The 15,182-nt window shown below is 36.3% G+C and overlaps 1 protein-coding gene across 1 annotated transcript in view; it reads right to left on the bottom strand.

The window, feature by feature from the left end:
• Window positions 1-504: 504 nt before the first annotated feature.
• Window positions 505-15,182, bottom strand: part of LOC123876650 (F-box/LRR-repeat protein 7) — a 37,437-nt gene continuing 22,759 nt past the window's right edge. The window contains exons 2-8 of the mRNA XM_045922947.1: window positions 6,887-7,117; window positions 6,300-6,491; window positions 4,647-4,791; window positions 3,398-3,583; window positions 2,610-2,755; window positions 2,012-2,185; window positions 505-1,011 (exon numbers count right to left, since the gene is read on the bottom strand). Of these exons, the coding sequence (XP_045778903.1) occupies window positions 799-1,011; window positions 2,012-2,185; window positions 2,610-2,755; window positions 3,398-3,583; window positions 4,647-4,791; window positions 6,300-6,491; window positions 6,887-7,105 (1,275 nt within the window). The 5' untranslated portion in view covers window positions 7,106-7,117 and the 3' untranslated portion in view covers window positions 505-798. The remainder of the gene's footprint in view (window positions 1,012-2,011; window positions 2,186-2,609; window positions 2,756-3,397; window positions 3,584-4,646; window positions 4,792-6,299; window positions 6,492-6,886; window positions 7,118-15,182) is intronic.

Genomic DNA, 15,182 nt, shown 5'->3' with positions numbered 1-15,182 from the left:
CTACAGTATAATTGTCATTAATATTTCTATAGGATTTATTTTGATTAATATCTAATATATACACAGCTTAGCTTAACTAAATGATTAAATTGAATCTTACATAATATAAACAATAAACATAATATTTTCAAAATGTACAATGTACATAATCAAACAGCACCTTTATATAATTGAGTTATCTCTCTCATTTTTCCTAACCAATTCCTCAAAAATTTAAGAGGTAAGTCCTAACTACTACCACTAATTTCACAGGTAAGATTAAATTTTCTCTCAAAATACCTGTAGGCATACATTTTTGTAGAGAACATTTACTCTTCACGTCACTGAACAATTTATTTTCCTCCATCCCATGGAATGGAGGAAAATAAATTGTAATTATAAAACATAGGAGCATGCTCCTATTTGCAATTTCTCTGGTAGACATATATTGCCTATATGTCTACCAGAGAAATTGCACGATAAGTTATTTTCAAAATATACCTAAAACCATTAGTTACAATTCTAACGCCCTGTCCATAAACATTTTGTTACAAACGTTAGCTGAGACGAGCGGCAGAAACTGTCATGAAAAAATCTACAAATATATTATGTCGAGTCGATACCACCGTTCACGACGCTCTTGTTTGTGAGCAGTTACATGCCCACCTATACATTTAGATTTCCACTCGCCTCCCCGCTCATCGCTTCTTTCGCCGCCCCGCTAAAAGTCGTATATGGGCGCTAACAGTCCTTGTACAACTTTCATTATTACTCCATTCAGGTAAAGAAATTCACAAACCCAACTTTTCTAAAGTCCTTTCAACAAAATCCAGGGTTCGTATGCTCGATGACACATCGCTTGCAATACTTCTTAACCGCTCTATATCCTCTCAACGTGACGGGTGTGTCTTGTATGTTCAACTGTGTGAGACCTCTGCAATAGTACGCCACAGCTTCTAAACCATCGTCGCCTATTAGTTCACAGCCTCGTAGAGCCAACTTCTTTAGGTTTGGACAGCAGCGAGCAAGTATCTGAAAAGTAAGATTATTTTTTAAAGTTCCAGTTAGAAAGTTCCTGGTTTTTTTAATGACTGTCTTTAATATAGTAAACTGAGTTAAGTTTAACTAAGTAGCGATTGCTAGGTGCCCTTCACGAACGGTTAACCTTAAAAAAATCAGGTGATAACGTCTTAGGTTTAAATAATAATTTATTATTATCAATATTGAAATGACGATTATCAAAAACCGTATTGTTGATAAAAATAATTAGTGGGATGAATGCACAAAGTTCAGGCACTTATTACCTACCGACTCGTAAGCTCTCACCGCTCACCAACACAATCCTCCAAATTTTAAAAAGCTTGTTCATGAAGGCTAATCAAAAGTTTAGACAGCTTCGTTTTTGAAAAGCGTCGGAAAATCCCAACAAACTTTTTATTTGCTGTTAAATGACAAAATTTCCATAAAAACGATTTCCAAAAAAGTTTATAAAAATACCCACAGACCGGAGTAGATTGACTCCTTAATTCGGGTAAATTAACTTTTAAGAATAACATTCTATGGGAGTGATATTTTGCTCATGAATAGGTAAGTAAAGGGAAATTAACTTATAATAATTAGCTACGGCAAGAGTCCAACTAGGCCTTAGACAATTTATAAAATGTAACTGTCTCTAGGGCCGGCGCACATATGACGGAGCGCTGCGCAGAGCATTTTTCACAGTCAAATTATTATCGACATTGTCCTCATTGAAATAATATCTAAAATCAATTGTGCATCCGTGCGGATACTCGCGCATTCGCGCGCAGTCCCACGCGTGCTCGCGCATTCTCTGGTAGAAATTCCCGTAATGTGTCACGCGATTAGAAAACTTCGTGGGCATGCTCTGTGCTGCGCTCCGCCATATGTGCGCCAGCCCTTAGGGTATCGATTGTAGCAATAATGTCAAAGTATGTATCTAAACACGTTTGCACGAGATGTTTTAATTGCTATACTCAGTGGAGGCCTAGGGGATGGTAATTAGAATATTTACCTGTAGCCCCGCTTCCGAAACATCAGTTGCTCCCAAATCAAGAGCTCTTAATCTCGAGCACCCCCTACCGATCGCTTCCACGCCATCATCACCCAGAGCACCACATCCCCTCGCGTTGAGATATCGAAGCTTATAGCACCGCCTTGCTAACGTCCGGATACCCGAATCTGATACCTAGAACCAACACCATAAGTAGTTAAAAAATTGAATTTTTGAAGAGAAACTTCTTGAAAGGGCTATCGCACTGGACAGTGCGTACCTATTGTTAACCATTTGAGTTAGCAAGAAAGAATATTATAAGATATTATAAAAGCTTAGATCACATAGGAGACCCACGACATCATCACATTTTTTTATCTATTGAAATTTTGCGTGGTAGAAATTCTGTATCACCAAAATTGACACCATATTTAAACCTTAGATTAATTAATTTTATTCAAGTTGTGTGTTCAACCAAATTAACACAGCGTATTATAGTGTCAATGGCCTATGCTATAGAAAAGTTACATATGCTATACAAATAGCAACGGATGCATACAGTCTAATAAATGGATGAATATTTGCAAAAGCTACTTATATAAAAATTAACAAATCCTACCTGAGAACATTTAGCGACAGAAATGTATCGTAACGCAGGTCCTAACTTCGCCAATTCATATAGGCCGAAGTCAGTAACTCCTGTACAGTCGGAAACACTCAACTCCTTGAGTGCGCAATATGAAGGTATCCACCGAACACCAGCATCTGTAAGAATTTATTAAACTCTAATAATTCATACATACAGAAAAATATATACCTAATTTACCTGTAGATATAGAAAGTTAGATTTCTCGATATTACAATAAACAAAAAGTCTTTACAACTTCTCTACGGTAAAGGTGATACATTAATTTACCTGTGAATCGATTACAATTTTCATCAAACTTACCTGTGACAAGAGTATATTATTTTCTAAGCTAAAATAAATATTATACGCAAATAACTTGTGGTTTTTCTTCTAAAATGAGTTAACAGGGCTCTCTCCGTCACTCGTTTCATACAATCGTAGTTCCAATTTCATTTGAATATTAAGCAACCAAAGTCCATGAAATTTTGCAGACATATTCTAGAAACTAATATCTGTGTCTGTGGTGTTTTAGATTTTTCTAAAAATATGTAGTTTTAAAATTACAGTGGCTCAAAGATTTGTATGAAAATTTTTAAGACCGCGTAACTTTAAAACCGAATATTTTAACAGAAATCTGGAAAACTACAGACATAAATATTAGTTTCTAGAATATGTCTGCAAAATTTTATGGACTTAATATTCAAATGAAATTGGAACTACGATTGTATGAAACAAGTGACGGAGAGAGCCCTCTTAAACTATAAATATTTGAAACTTACCTGTGACTAGAGTGCATCTTCTGAGGTAAAGGTATTGCAATGACGGGCACGTATGAAGCAAGGCGCATAGTCCTGCGTCGGTAACTGCGCTGCAGTCGGTTAGGTCTATGTATTCTATAGGCGGTCTTCTCGTAGTTAAACGACTCTCTAACCACGCCCATTCTGGCCAATCCACATTTGGACATCCTGGAATCAAGAATAGCCTTATTTATCATTTTAAAAAAAGAGAATGACAAATCCTAGGTATTAAAAAAGGAATCGGGAGGAACGAAAAGAAACTCGAAGAAAAACAAAAAAAACAGGGACTGAACAATCTGGAGGATGATCATAAATAAAGTGATTAATGAAGGCATTAAGTGGTAGAATAAAGCTTTATCAAATTCAAAACAAAAAAATTACTTTTAAAATTAGCCGAAACTTTGAGGGCTACACCTAATTTCATTTTTCGGGCGGTATCATCGTAGACCGACACAATCGTTTTTTAAGAAACATGCCTAACTGCAAATGTTGGTTCTGCTGGGAAAATTGATCAAGTGATCAATTCATATAATATGATATATCGTATGCGTGGATTGTTTCATTTTTTTCTATGCATCATATGGAATAGCATGGAAACTTCATATACTTAGTGACAGAAAGGGATGTACCTTGAGGCTTCAGGCGGTTTTAACCACCATATTGGCACTTAAGGGTTTTTTACACAAACAATTAGCTTCAAAATCAAAGTGAATCCTGTGCACATCAAAGAACTTTGTAAACAAAATTTAACTTATAACAGTTTGAGATTATTCATTGGAATAATTGTAAAAGTTCAATTCTTGTTATAACTTTCATAAACTCGATTTATAATTTGCTGGATGAGATATTGTAAACAATGGGGATTTAATTTGAAATCCTTAAAGTTTTTTAATCAATTCAATTAACCGGAGTTCTGTTTTGAGCTATCTTTTAAGACTTGCGAATACTTAGGTATTTTTAACCCCCGACCCAAAAAGAGGGGTGTTATAAGTTTGACGTGTGTATCTGTGTATCTGTCTGTGGCATCGTAGCGCCTAAACGAATGAACCGATTTTAATTTAGTTTTTTTTGTTTGAAAGGCGGCTTGATCGAGAGTGTTCTTAGCTATTATCCAAGAAAATCGATTCAGCCGTTTGAAAGTTATCAGCTTTTTTCTAGTTACTGTAACCTTCACTTGTCGGGGGTGTTATCAATTTTTAATTTACACTTGTGATGATAGAGTTGAACTTACCTGTCAGATCTATATGCCTTAAATCGACCAAGTCCGTGATGATAGGCGCGAGTGCTCTAGCGTCCATAGTGTTGGAGCCTGTTAAAGCTATGTGCGTCAGATTTCTAAACGTTGCTACTAACAGCTGAGCCCCAGCCACTGTTACCTGTAACATTGAAACGATTTTTTTTACTAACTTACAAACATAAAACGATTTGACCGTTCGTGAAGAATTGAAAAAACTTATATGAATGTCTAGATTACTTCAGCCATGCTTCAGCCACAGTTTATGAAAGTTAGGGTACTTGTTACCTTAGAGTTTAGACGTTTGACGCTAGGTAGCCTATGAATCGCTTAATTTTCTTTGATCGAATCCTCGACCTCCCGAATCGAAGGCCGACGCCTTAACCACTAGGCTTCAATCAGGAATGAGTATCAAGGATACTTTAGTATCGTCCGACAAATTCATCTAACGATATTTCCGTTTTTTAGCAAGATTTAGTAGATACTAGCTAATGCCCGCCACTTCGTTCGCGTGGATGTAGGTTTTTTAAAATTCCCGTGGGAACTCTTTGATTTTCCGGGATAAAAAGTAGCCTATGTGCTAATCCAGTAACAAACATACACACACACACACATACAAACTTTCTCCTTTATAATATGATGATGTGATATGATGATGTGATTGATAAATCGAGTCAAAATCCAATCTTGAAAAAAAAAATAGTGTAAGAGAATCATATGAATAGCCACTATCAAAAAAACCTGAAATCTATTAATCCAAATGTCAGCCAGCCTTGCCAAGTCTGTGTGAATTAGACAAATGGAACGTCCAGAACTGGCTAGACTAGAATTGCCAAAATTTTGGAAGCATTGTACCGTTACTAAAAGTTACTAATGAGTTGGAACACAATGAAAGAACATGAAATATTATGGTTCAGATTATATGAGATGCCAATTGGATGAAATTGTTATACAGTAGTTATTAGCAGCCTACAGGGTAACTACCTACTCTGATCCCTGTGGAAGAAGATTGCTTAATATTTTTCACTGAGAAAACTTTCTCTTTTAGATAAACAATGAAACTAACAAAATGCGGCAATTTTATCAACAGGCCGTGTATCAATTTAGTATTCAATGATTTTATGTATTTGGCGTCTAGTTTTTTTTATTTTTGGTTTGGCCCACTTTGATCTTAGCTGGTGCAAAGTCTGATTTTTATACAGGCAAAGCTGCACCAGCTAAGCCAAAATTTTATTTGGGTAAAGCGGAGACTAAATAATGTATTTCATTTAGAATAATTATGTATGATTCAGCTTAGGCCTCCAGCAACGATTGTAACTAATTTTTTTTTAATATTTTGGACAATTAAAAAATATTGTCACAAATTGTAATCTAAAGAGAAGAATTTAGAAGCCAGCGTTTATAATTATCGAGTTTTGTCTCAATTGATAATCTGGATTTTGCGTGAGATAATGTTTTAGTGTGAGGTGAGCATCAATAAAAGACCCAGGAGTCTATGTCACAGAATAGATACCTATCTATTACTATGCCCAAGTTTAATGGCGAATTGTGTGCAGAATGATGTCAATTTTCTGGGACTCCAAAAATCTCAATTGACAACGAGTATAACTGATTACCTTAATAAGATCGTGATAAGGAGAGATAACTTACAGCACAAGTCTTCGACCGCCACTCTCGAACAGCGCTAACGCAAGGTCCAGCCCTTGCTCCAGCACATCTAGCAGCTACTTCTAAAGGGCCAGCTGCTCTTATCCTTCTCCAGGGTTCTGGCCTCGCTGATAACCTGGCGACGAAGCGGGACCATCGTCGACACACGCGGGACATGCGGCAGAGATCTGACACCTGGAAATAAATACCGCATTTGTCAATTACCTTCAAAATCAAGTTTGGATTTGAGAGACATGTGCTCCTTTCAGCGGCATTTGTTACTCTCGTCTTGAGTTTCAACATTAACCCATGTTGGTAACTGCATGGGTGACCAGCTTTGGACTACTATGGAAGTTCGATATTGACCTCTATGTATCCTCCAGGTCATCAAAAGGGAAAGAACGATAGTTCTGTCTGTTCTGAACGAAATTTTCCGTGAAAGTTTAGGTACTTTCAGCCAAGGTTTCGGCTCTATCGGTATCAATGGTCTCAGCCAAGATCACTCAGCACAGAACAAATACCTACTCCGAGACCTTCTTTGAACCCCTTTTTCATACCCCGAGCTGATCGAAGAATATAAAGACAATTACCTCAAGAAAAGACAGTATTTTCAGCCACAAAGCGTCAGTTAAGGTGTTATCCCTGCGTCTCCGTGAAGGTGGTCCACAATCAGCCAAGGTATGGTAGCCTTGGTCTAAGCTAAGTTCACTCAGGTCAGCAGCTAGGGAGATGGTGGGCTCTGGAGGTGGTGGAGGTCTTCGTCTCGCTCCTCCACACACCCCTGGACCGGAGCAGCTTCCGGTTGACATGGTGCAGGAGATCTGAAATGGAACATTCGATCAATATGGTCCTAATACCAATGGGCTTTATTTTAATAAAGAATTCTTTCTTGAGGTCTTTTGAAAGTATCGAAAAGCCGCAATGCTAATTTACGAGTGTAATTCTCATCATCATCACATGAGTCTGTGGACGTCCACTGCTGGACATAGGCCATCCCCAATGTTCCTCATCCAGCCTCTTCCCAAAGATTCAGAAGGTTACAATTATTTCATGGTATTAATTCATCGTGCTTTACTCTATTTCTTTTTTGTTTATTCATATAGTTACAAGTTAACCCTTGACTGCAATCTCACCTGGTGGTAAATGATAATGCAGTCTAAGATGGAAGCGGGCAAACCTGGAAGGGGATAGAGCAGTATTTATTAAACACCTTTGGTTTCTACGCGGCATCGCGGCATGGCTTTGCCAGTAGGGTGGTAACTTGTCACTGCCGAAGCCTCCCACCAGATCTTTTTTCGTTTTATTTATAGCTACTTAGATCCATTTCTATCCAGTAGGTATAGTATCACATTCTGATTAATGATTATCACTAAACTACCGTAATCACGTCCGATAGAAAGCGATGATGAGGTAAAAATTGGAACACCCTTGCCTAAAAGATGCCTATCTAGCCTAATGGAAAGCAATAATGAAATCAATCTAGGCAAAAAAATTGCCTATCCATCAATTTCAAATCTAAGTCCTATCCAATAACTCTTATAGCCACAATCTTTGAAATAGAGGCTTAAAGTAATCTGTTTGAGGATTTTCTCTAGTAATCTTGCTAAAGGTTAAAAGGATATTTGCTGGCTGTCGTAAAAATTCGACTCAATTTACCTGTAGGCTTAGTATAAGGCTAACTGTAAGCTGACCCACCCTGGCTTCGCTCGAGTAGAATTTTAGGAAATAGGTGAGAACATCAAAAAATTCTGAAACCCAATACATATTTCTTCATTTTTAACTGAGGGCCTAAATACCAATTTTCATTGATATAACTTGGAAAACGACAGACTTTCACACAAGTGTTCTTCCCTAGTAGACATAAAAATAAAATTTGTATACCAGCACAACGATTGGCTTTATATACGAAGAATGTGTATTGTGCGGCAATACGAATCCATAACCATCTACCGTCACACAGTTATGCAATGAGCCTTACTTCTTTTAGATGTTATTTATTTAAATTTTTATCAAACAAAGGTTATTATGATGTTAATGAATTTTTGAATGACAAATTTTAAATAGTGAATGCAATAATTAATAATAATTTGACATGTTTGTTACATTAAATAAATTCAATAAATTTTGCACGCCATGCTTGGCAGAATATGAGATTCCACATAATATTTAAGACCAATGTACTCGTATATTATACCATATTCTAGCAAATAAACACTAAAAAAAAAAAAAAATATTACTCCTTAGAGGTAGGCTGCTGTCAAAATTTTAAGTTTATCCAGCGCAAATCGCTGGCTGTGCGTTGGTAGACCAGTCAACCTTAACCTGCTTGTTTTAATGCTCATGTTTGTGCACATATCTACAGCCAGCGTTCCAAGCAGAAACTTAATTTTAATTTAGTTTTTTTTTGTTTGAAAGGTGGCTTGTCGAGAGTATCCGTAGCTATAATCCAAGAAAATCAGCCGTTTGAAAGTTATCAACTCTTTTCTAGTTACTGTAACCTTCACTTGTCGGGGGTGTTATAAATTTTTAATTTACACTTGTCTAGTTACTGTAACCTTCACTTGTCGGGAGTGTTATAAATTTTAATTTACACTTGTAGTTGCATAGCTGTAAACCACTAGAAGGATAGTAAAATCTTTGACAATTTACGACGAGTCATAATCGTTCCTCTTCGGTACTCATAGTTTCACAGGACATAAATATACAGGGTGAGAATTTGGGAAGGGCCATCGAGACAAAAAGATAAACTAAAAAATATAGCAAACCAAATAACGATCGCGGGAGAAAAGAAAGTCTGCATATTAATTTAAATGCAGGTTATTTATTATGTAATCAGGTGAGCCGTTTAACTTGGAAAAAAATTAAAACTAGACACTTCTGGTCTTATTACAAAAGTTTTAGACATGATTTAATTAATCATCATCATGATCAACCCATCGCCAGCCAACTACTGAGGTCAGCGAGTCCTATCAGAATGAATAGGGTTTATAAGTCAGTCAGTAAGTGAGTCAGAACTTTTATTTTTATCTAATTATATTAAAAATATCGCTTTTTAAGAAAAATATTAGACTAACCACTCGAAGTCCGAGTGGTTAAATCCTCAAATTAAAAAGTGGTGGTCCCGCAGTACCGAGTTCTTCGTACACAATAGTTTTGCACGTAGTGGACCGCTGCCAAAACCCCACCCTGTATAAAGGCATCCGCTAGCTATTATTACTTATGCCAACATAAATATTCAATGAAATACGACAGAACGAGTCCAACATTATGGTTATGAAAATAAAACATTCCGTAATGTTTATAAGACTGTCAAGATGCTGGTTACATAATTTATTGGACAATTAAATTTTCAAATTGCTCCGCGGATATAAACCCAGAGAGGTGTAGTACACTAGAGCTGGAGATGTAACACAAAACCGTATCAGCCTAATTCAAATTCAAAATATTTTTATTCAGTTAGACTTTTATTATTTTTATTTTATTTTATTAGTACTTTTGAATCGTCAAGAGCATCTTGTTCGGAATGCCTTTCCTACCGAGAAGAACCAGCAAGAAACTCGGCGGTTGCTCTTTTCAAAGATTTGATATACAATATTATGACATGTACACAACTAATTTAAGTCCCGCGCATTGCTGGAGCGAGCTGCAGGTCAAATCCACGCTCTTTTATCATTTACGTAATCTTCGATTGTATAATTTGCTTTTAAACTTGTGTAAAGGCAAGGCCATAATTGATTGCGGAATTTTGTTATAAAAGATTGGTGTACAAGAGGATCGTAGGTACTTTTTCGCATCTTTGCTTTTGATCAATCTATCAAAAATAATACTTTCTTTATCTATCTAATCTTAAACATAATACTTTAGTAAACCAAGAGAGTTGACACATTATTAAAATATCAATGTTATGGAAAGATTTTCTGAAGACTTCGCCTTCTTGGATTTATCCTTCTCAAAAGTTTCGTTAACCTTCTCAAAATAGTTTTTCATTGTATGAATGAATATACTTTTACTGTACACCACAAAATTAATACAGAAAAAAACACATACAAAGCAAAGCAAAAGTATCTACGCTATAGAAAGGACCTACATACAAAATCTCAAGTTTGGAGACAGTGGTTTGAGTTATACGTTGACTTGACAGCTTAATCAATCAGTCAGCTTCCCTTTACAGATGCTAGATGTGGGATCTGCATCTCTAATAATCCATAACTCAGTGTACACACCGATGTAATTGCAGACCGTAGTATGGGTTGAATCGCTTTATTTTAACCTGGCTGTAGCCTCCAGCGTTGCCTACTTCAGATGGTTCTTTATTATAGCATTTTTCTAGCTAGTTTGTTAAACTACTACTTATTAGAAAAGAAGATAAACCGCTTTTTATAATCTAAAACGAACTTTTTAATAAAAACAAATTGATCATAATTAATAGTAATAAGTTTGCTTTAATTTAAGATTAATTATTGTTGATTAATTAGAGTGATTTTTTTTCTAAACATAAGTGTAATTTAAAAATTTATAACACCCCAGACAAGTGAAGGCTACATTTACTAGAAAAAAGCTGATAACTTTGAAACGGCTGAACCGATTTTCTTGGATTATAGCTAAGAACACTCTCGATCAAGCCACCTTTCAAAGAAAAAAACTAAATTAAAATCAGTTCATTAGTTTAGGAGCTACGATGCCACAGACTGACACAGATACACACATCAAACTTATAACACCCCTCTTTTTGGGTCGGGGGTTAACAAAATAGATATGGATTGTTAATGGGTAAGCAAGCTATCGAATCCAATTCTATACTTGGTGAATAAAAAGATAATAGAACTTGGTAGAGTTGCTTAGGTATTTGACACAAAAATAATTCACACACAAGATTTATTTCTTCTTCCGAGCATTTCATAACCGAATTGATTTATAGATATGGTTCTATGATTGTTTAATTAAACATATATTTATATCAATCATTCATAGCATAGCATTATTGAGTTCAACCTGTAAAGTCTTACAATGGATGTATAAATCAATCGCAGATGTCATGTGACTATAGGGACAGGGACGAGGGTGCATCGACATCGTACTTGTTGCATAATGACAAATCGATCGGGACCTACTGTTTTGCTTATACCAATTATGGGAACATTGTTTCAATCGTCTTCTTATTTTCTCACAAACATTTCCTCGATACAACCAAGAGAGTTGACGCATTTTTAGAACAGCAATGTCATGCAAAATGGACTTGACCTGCAAGACTGCCCATTAAGGTCAAAAAGTATACGAGCCAAGCGCCAACTTACAAGGCCATGTTATTTGTTCGTTTTTATACAAAAATTGCAACTTTTTGTAATTCTCACGTTATAAAAATTCTGTCTATCTGTTTGTCTTTCAATGGATGTATAAATCAATCGCGGATGTCATGTGACTGTAGGGATATGGACGAGGGTGCATCGACATCGTACTTGTTGCATAATGACAAATCGATCGGGACCTACTGTTTTGCTTATACCAATTATGGGAACATTGTTTCAATCGTCTTCTTATTTTCTCACAAGCATCATTTCCTCGATACAACCAAGAGAGTTGACACATTATTAGAACAGCAATGTCATGCGAAATGGACTTGACCTGCAAGACTGCCCATTAGGGTCAAAAAGTATACGAGCTAAGTGCTAACTTACAAGAGCATGTTATTTGTTCGGTTTTATACAAAAATTGCAACTTTTTGTAATTGTCGCGTCACAAAAAGTTTATCAGTCACGAATCACGATGTCGCCTTTTTGTCGAACTTTTCTTAAGTAACTTATAATATAGTAACATATATAGTAAGTTAAAGTGACTAATTCTTAGAAAATCGCTTTGCTGAGGTAGATTTTTCACTCGTATCAAGATTTCATTGTCAGTGTGTGATAACAAGGTAGTATGAGACGCGCATGGTGCGCCTGTTATGCGTTTTAGCCAGAAGTTGTTTACCTTTGAAATAAGTTAAGGGAAAATTGATTATATTTTTTCCAAGCTGTGGCTTATTTGTAAGCCAACGAATCTATTGTAAACTTGTAAGCCATAAGGGACATAGGATGAGGCATTTTTGTCTTGACGTCTAATGTCTGAAGTTTGCTGCTCTATTGGAGATTAATATATAACTAACTCGATGGGAGATAGGAACCAATCGATGGTGCACGATACATCAACATTGTACTTATTGCATAATGACAAATCGATCGGGTCCTACTCTTTTGCTTCTCCTAATATGGTAACGTTGTTGTGAATTGTGATCATCTTCTTAAGGACATTGTTGTGAGGTTACTGCATATATTTTCTCACAGATATAATTTCCTAAACTAATCTAACTGAACGGGTTGGGATGGATTATTCTAGATAAACTGAGATCTGCAGACCTACTGTATATTATATCAGTGGCTATACTATAACTTGTTATAGTTATTCCCAACCAGGCTTACGTAACTTATGTTTTACGAGAGAAAGACGAAAAAGATGAATAAGAGATAAGGTTTGACACGATAGAAGGAAAGTAATCTATGAATTATTAGGCTGCAGGGCTGTGCGAGCTGAATTGCGCTTTATTGCATTGTAACAAAAGTCGCTATTTATTTGAACTTCTTTACGGAGGTACCCTTCTGTACATGGCAGGTACTATGTGGTGCTATTAAGTGTTTTGTGATTTTACGCTAAAGTTGTCCTCTACCCATTACAAGAAACGGGTTATACTCATACGCAGTGGAAATGTCGTTAGAAAATCTACATAAATGTACCGCATGTTTCGGTATGACACAATTACATACAATGGACCAAATGCAGGGCATTACACAACCTCAGAGCAAGTAGCGACGTCAAGTAAAGGGCACACACATGTTACCATGCTTATACTGTACCTACTGGTTATTGGGCAAGACAAAACTTCGACCGCAAGCTAATCGCTTCTGTGATTAGAATAATCTATCCATCTAAGCTAACAATCGCAAAAGTGTGTCTGTCTGTCTGTCTCTCCATCTGTCTGTCTGTTACCTTTTCATGACCCATTAATTTAGCCTATTCTGAGATGAAATAGATAGCTTTCATCTCGAAGACTGATAAAAAGTAGTATCTTTGCGAACTCATCCAGACGAATCTATTACTATAAGACTTATTATTTTGAACATCATGTACTGAACTCATATTCTTTGTATTCAGCAAATAAATTTCATTTCATTTCAATCCATAGGCATTCATGTCTAATAAACTGAATAACTGACTTATTAAGTTACAGTCAAACGTACAATATAAGCATCTGGGTCTAGAAACCTGAGATTTCACATTCCTAAGTTCCGAGAGTTCGTAATTTTATAACGTAGACTCTTCCTAGGAAAGAATTTTCAGTTATTTTATCCGAGCGAAGTCGAGTCGGGTCAGCTAGTCCCAGTTGTTTATAAAGGGTAATAGAACTTAATAGACGAAATATATCTCTAAGCGAGTAAATAATCGAGAATCATTGGAACAGAATCGATCGTAAATCGGAAACAATCGCCACACAATATTTTAGCATCGATGTCCCGGAGATCACGTCTTAGGAATCGAATAAATTGCGAATACCGAGTGTAGGCGGATGGCGGTTCGGTTTGAAGGAAAGGAGGCTGCGATTTTTACGAAACCTCACAGTTTTCAGTCACTCTTATTGCTCAAACAATAAGGGGTATTATCGAATGGGGTTCGAGACAATGTTGTGTCTCGTAATATTTATCGACATCAATCTCGGAGTATTCCGAACACTCGAGTGCAATAAATCGTTTTATAATCATAGTGAAGACAGGATTGTAGGCGATGAGTGATGCGGGGTCGATGACCGTCTTCGTAATATAATTATGTTATCTTGGCAATCTTCGCGAATGCCCGTAGGCTACGAGACAAGTTTGGAAAGGTTGAAAAAGCTAAAATGTTCTTTTGGGTTCGGACTTCGGATCTCATTATAGAAAGGAGAACGGAAACTGGGAAAAAATCTAGAATTCAATTTTATAAATTAAAATACAAGTGTAAATTAAAAATTTTCAACACCCCCGACAAATCATTTTCAAATAAATAATTATGTATATCTAGGCAACGTCCATCTTGACAACTTGACAATTGACACTTGAATATTATGAACCTAAGGGTTATCTAACCTTCTTTTCTACAAGAAAACTAGAAAATAGCTGATAACTTTTAAACGGCTGAACCAATTTTTTTGGATTATAGCTAAGAACACTCTCGATCAAGCCACCTTTCAAACAAAAAAAAGTAAATTAAAATCGGTTCATTCGTTTAGGCGCTACGATGCCACAGACAGATACACAGATACACAGATACACACGTCAAACTTATAACACCCCTCTTTTTGGGTCGGGGGTTAAAAAGAGACTAGAGAAAAGTCAAAACTTTCACCCGACGAAAAGCTGCTACAATCTGAACTATTGTGATTGGCTGAATTTCGTGTAGTCCGTACTCTGTACCGAATAGATGAGGTTCGCGACTTTTTCAGTGTGGATTTAGGTTTTTGAACACTGAATTTCCGCGACAAAAAGTAGCTTAGGTATCTTAGGTTGAAACCTAAAGAGCGTACTATGACTTCGCTCAGACTTAAGTTTCAGTTAAAACGAGACAGATTTATGACAGCGGTATAACGTTGTCTCGTTTTAACAGTGTCTTAAGTCTGAGCAAAGTCAAAGTACGCTCTATAGATTTCAACCTTAGTATCTTTCCCGGGCTGTGTTACCTTTCTATTCGTCATGGAAAACTAGCAGACATACACTTTCGCATAATTATATCTTTAGTATGTACGGATTAGTAATAGATGAAATAGATAAGTACTCTATAATTAAGACACCATTAAGTTCATAACCGTGATTGGAGTTTACTTAT

Source organism: Maniola jurtina, chromosome 22 (assembly GCF_905333055.1).
Source record: "Maniola jurtina chromosome 22, ilManJurt1.1, whole genome shotgun sequence".
Classification (NCBI taxonomy): Eukaryota; Metazoa; Arthropoda; class Insecta; order Lepidoptera; family Nymphalidae; genus Maniola; species Maniola jurtina.
This window is presented reverse-complemented; position numbering and strand designations above follow the sequence as displayed.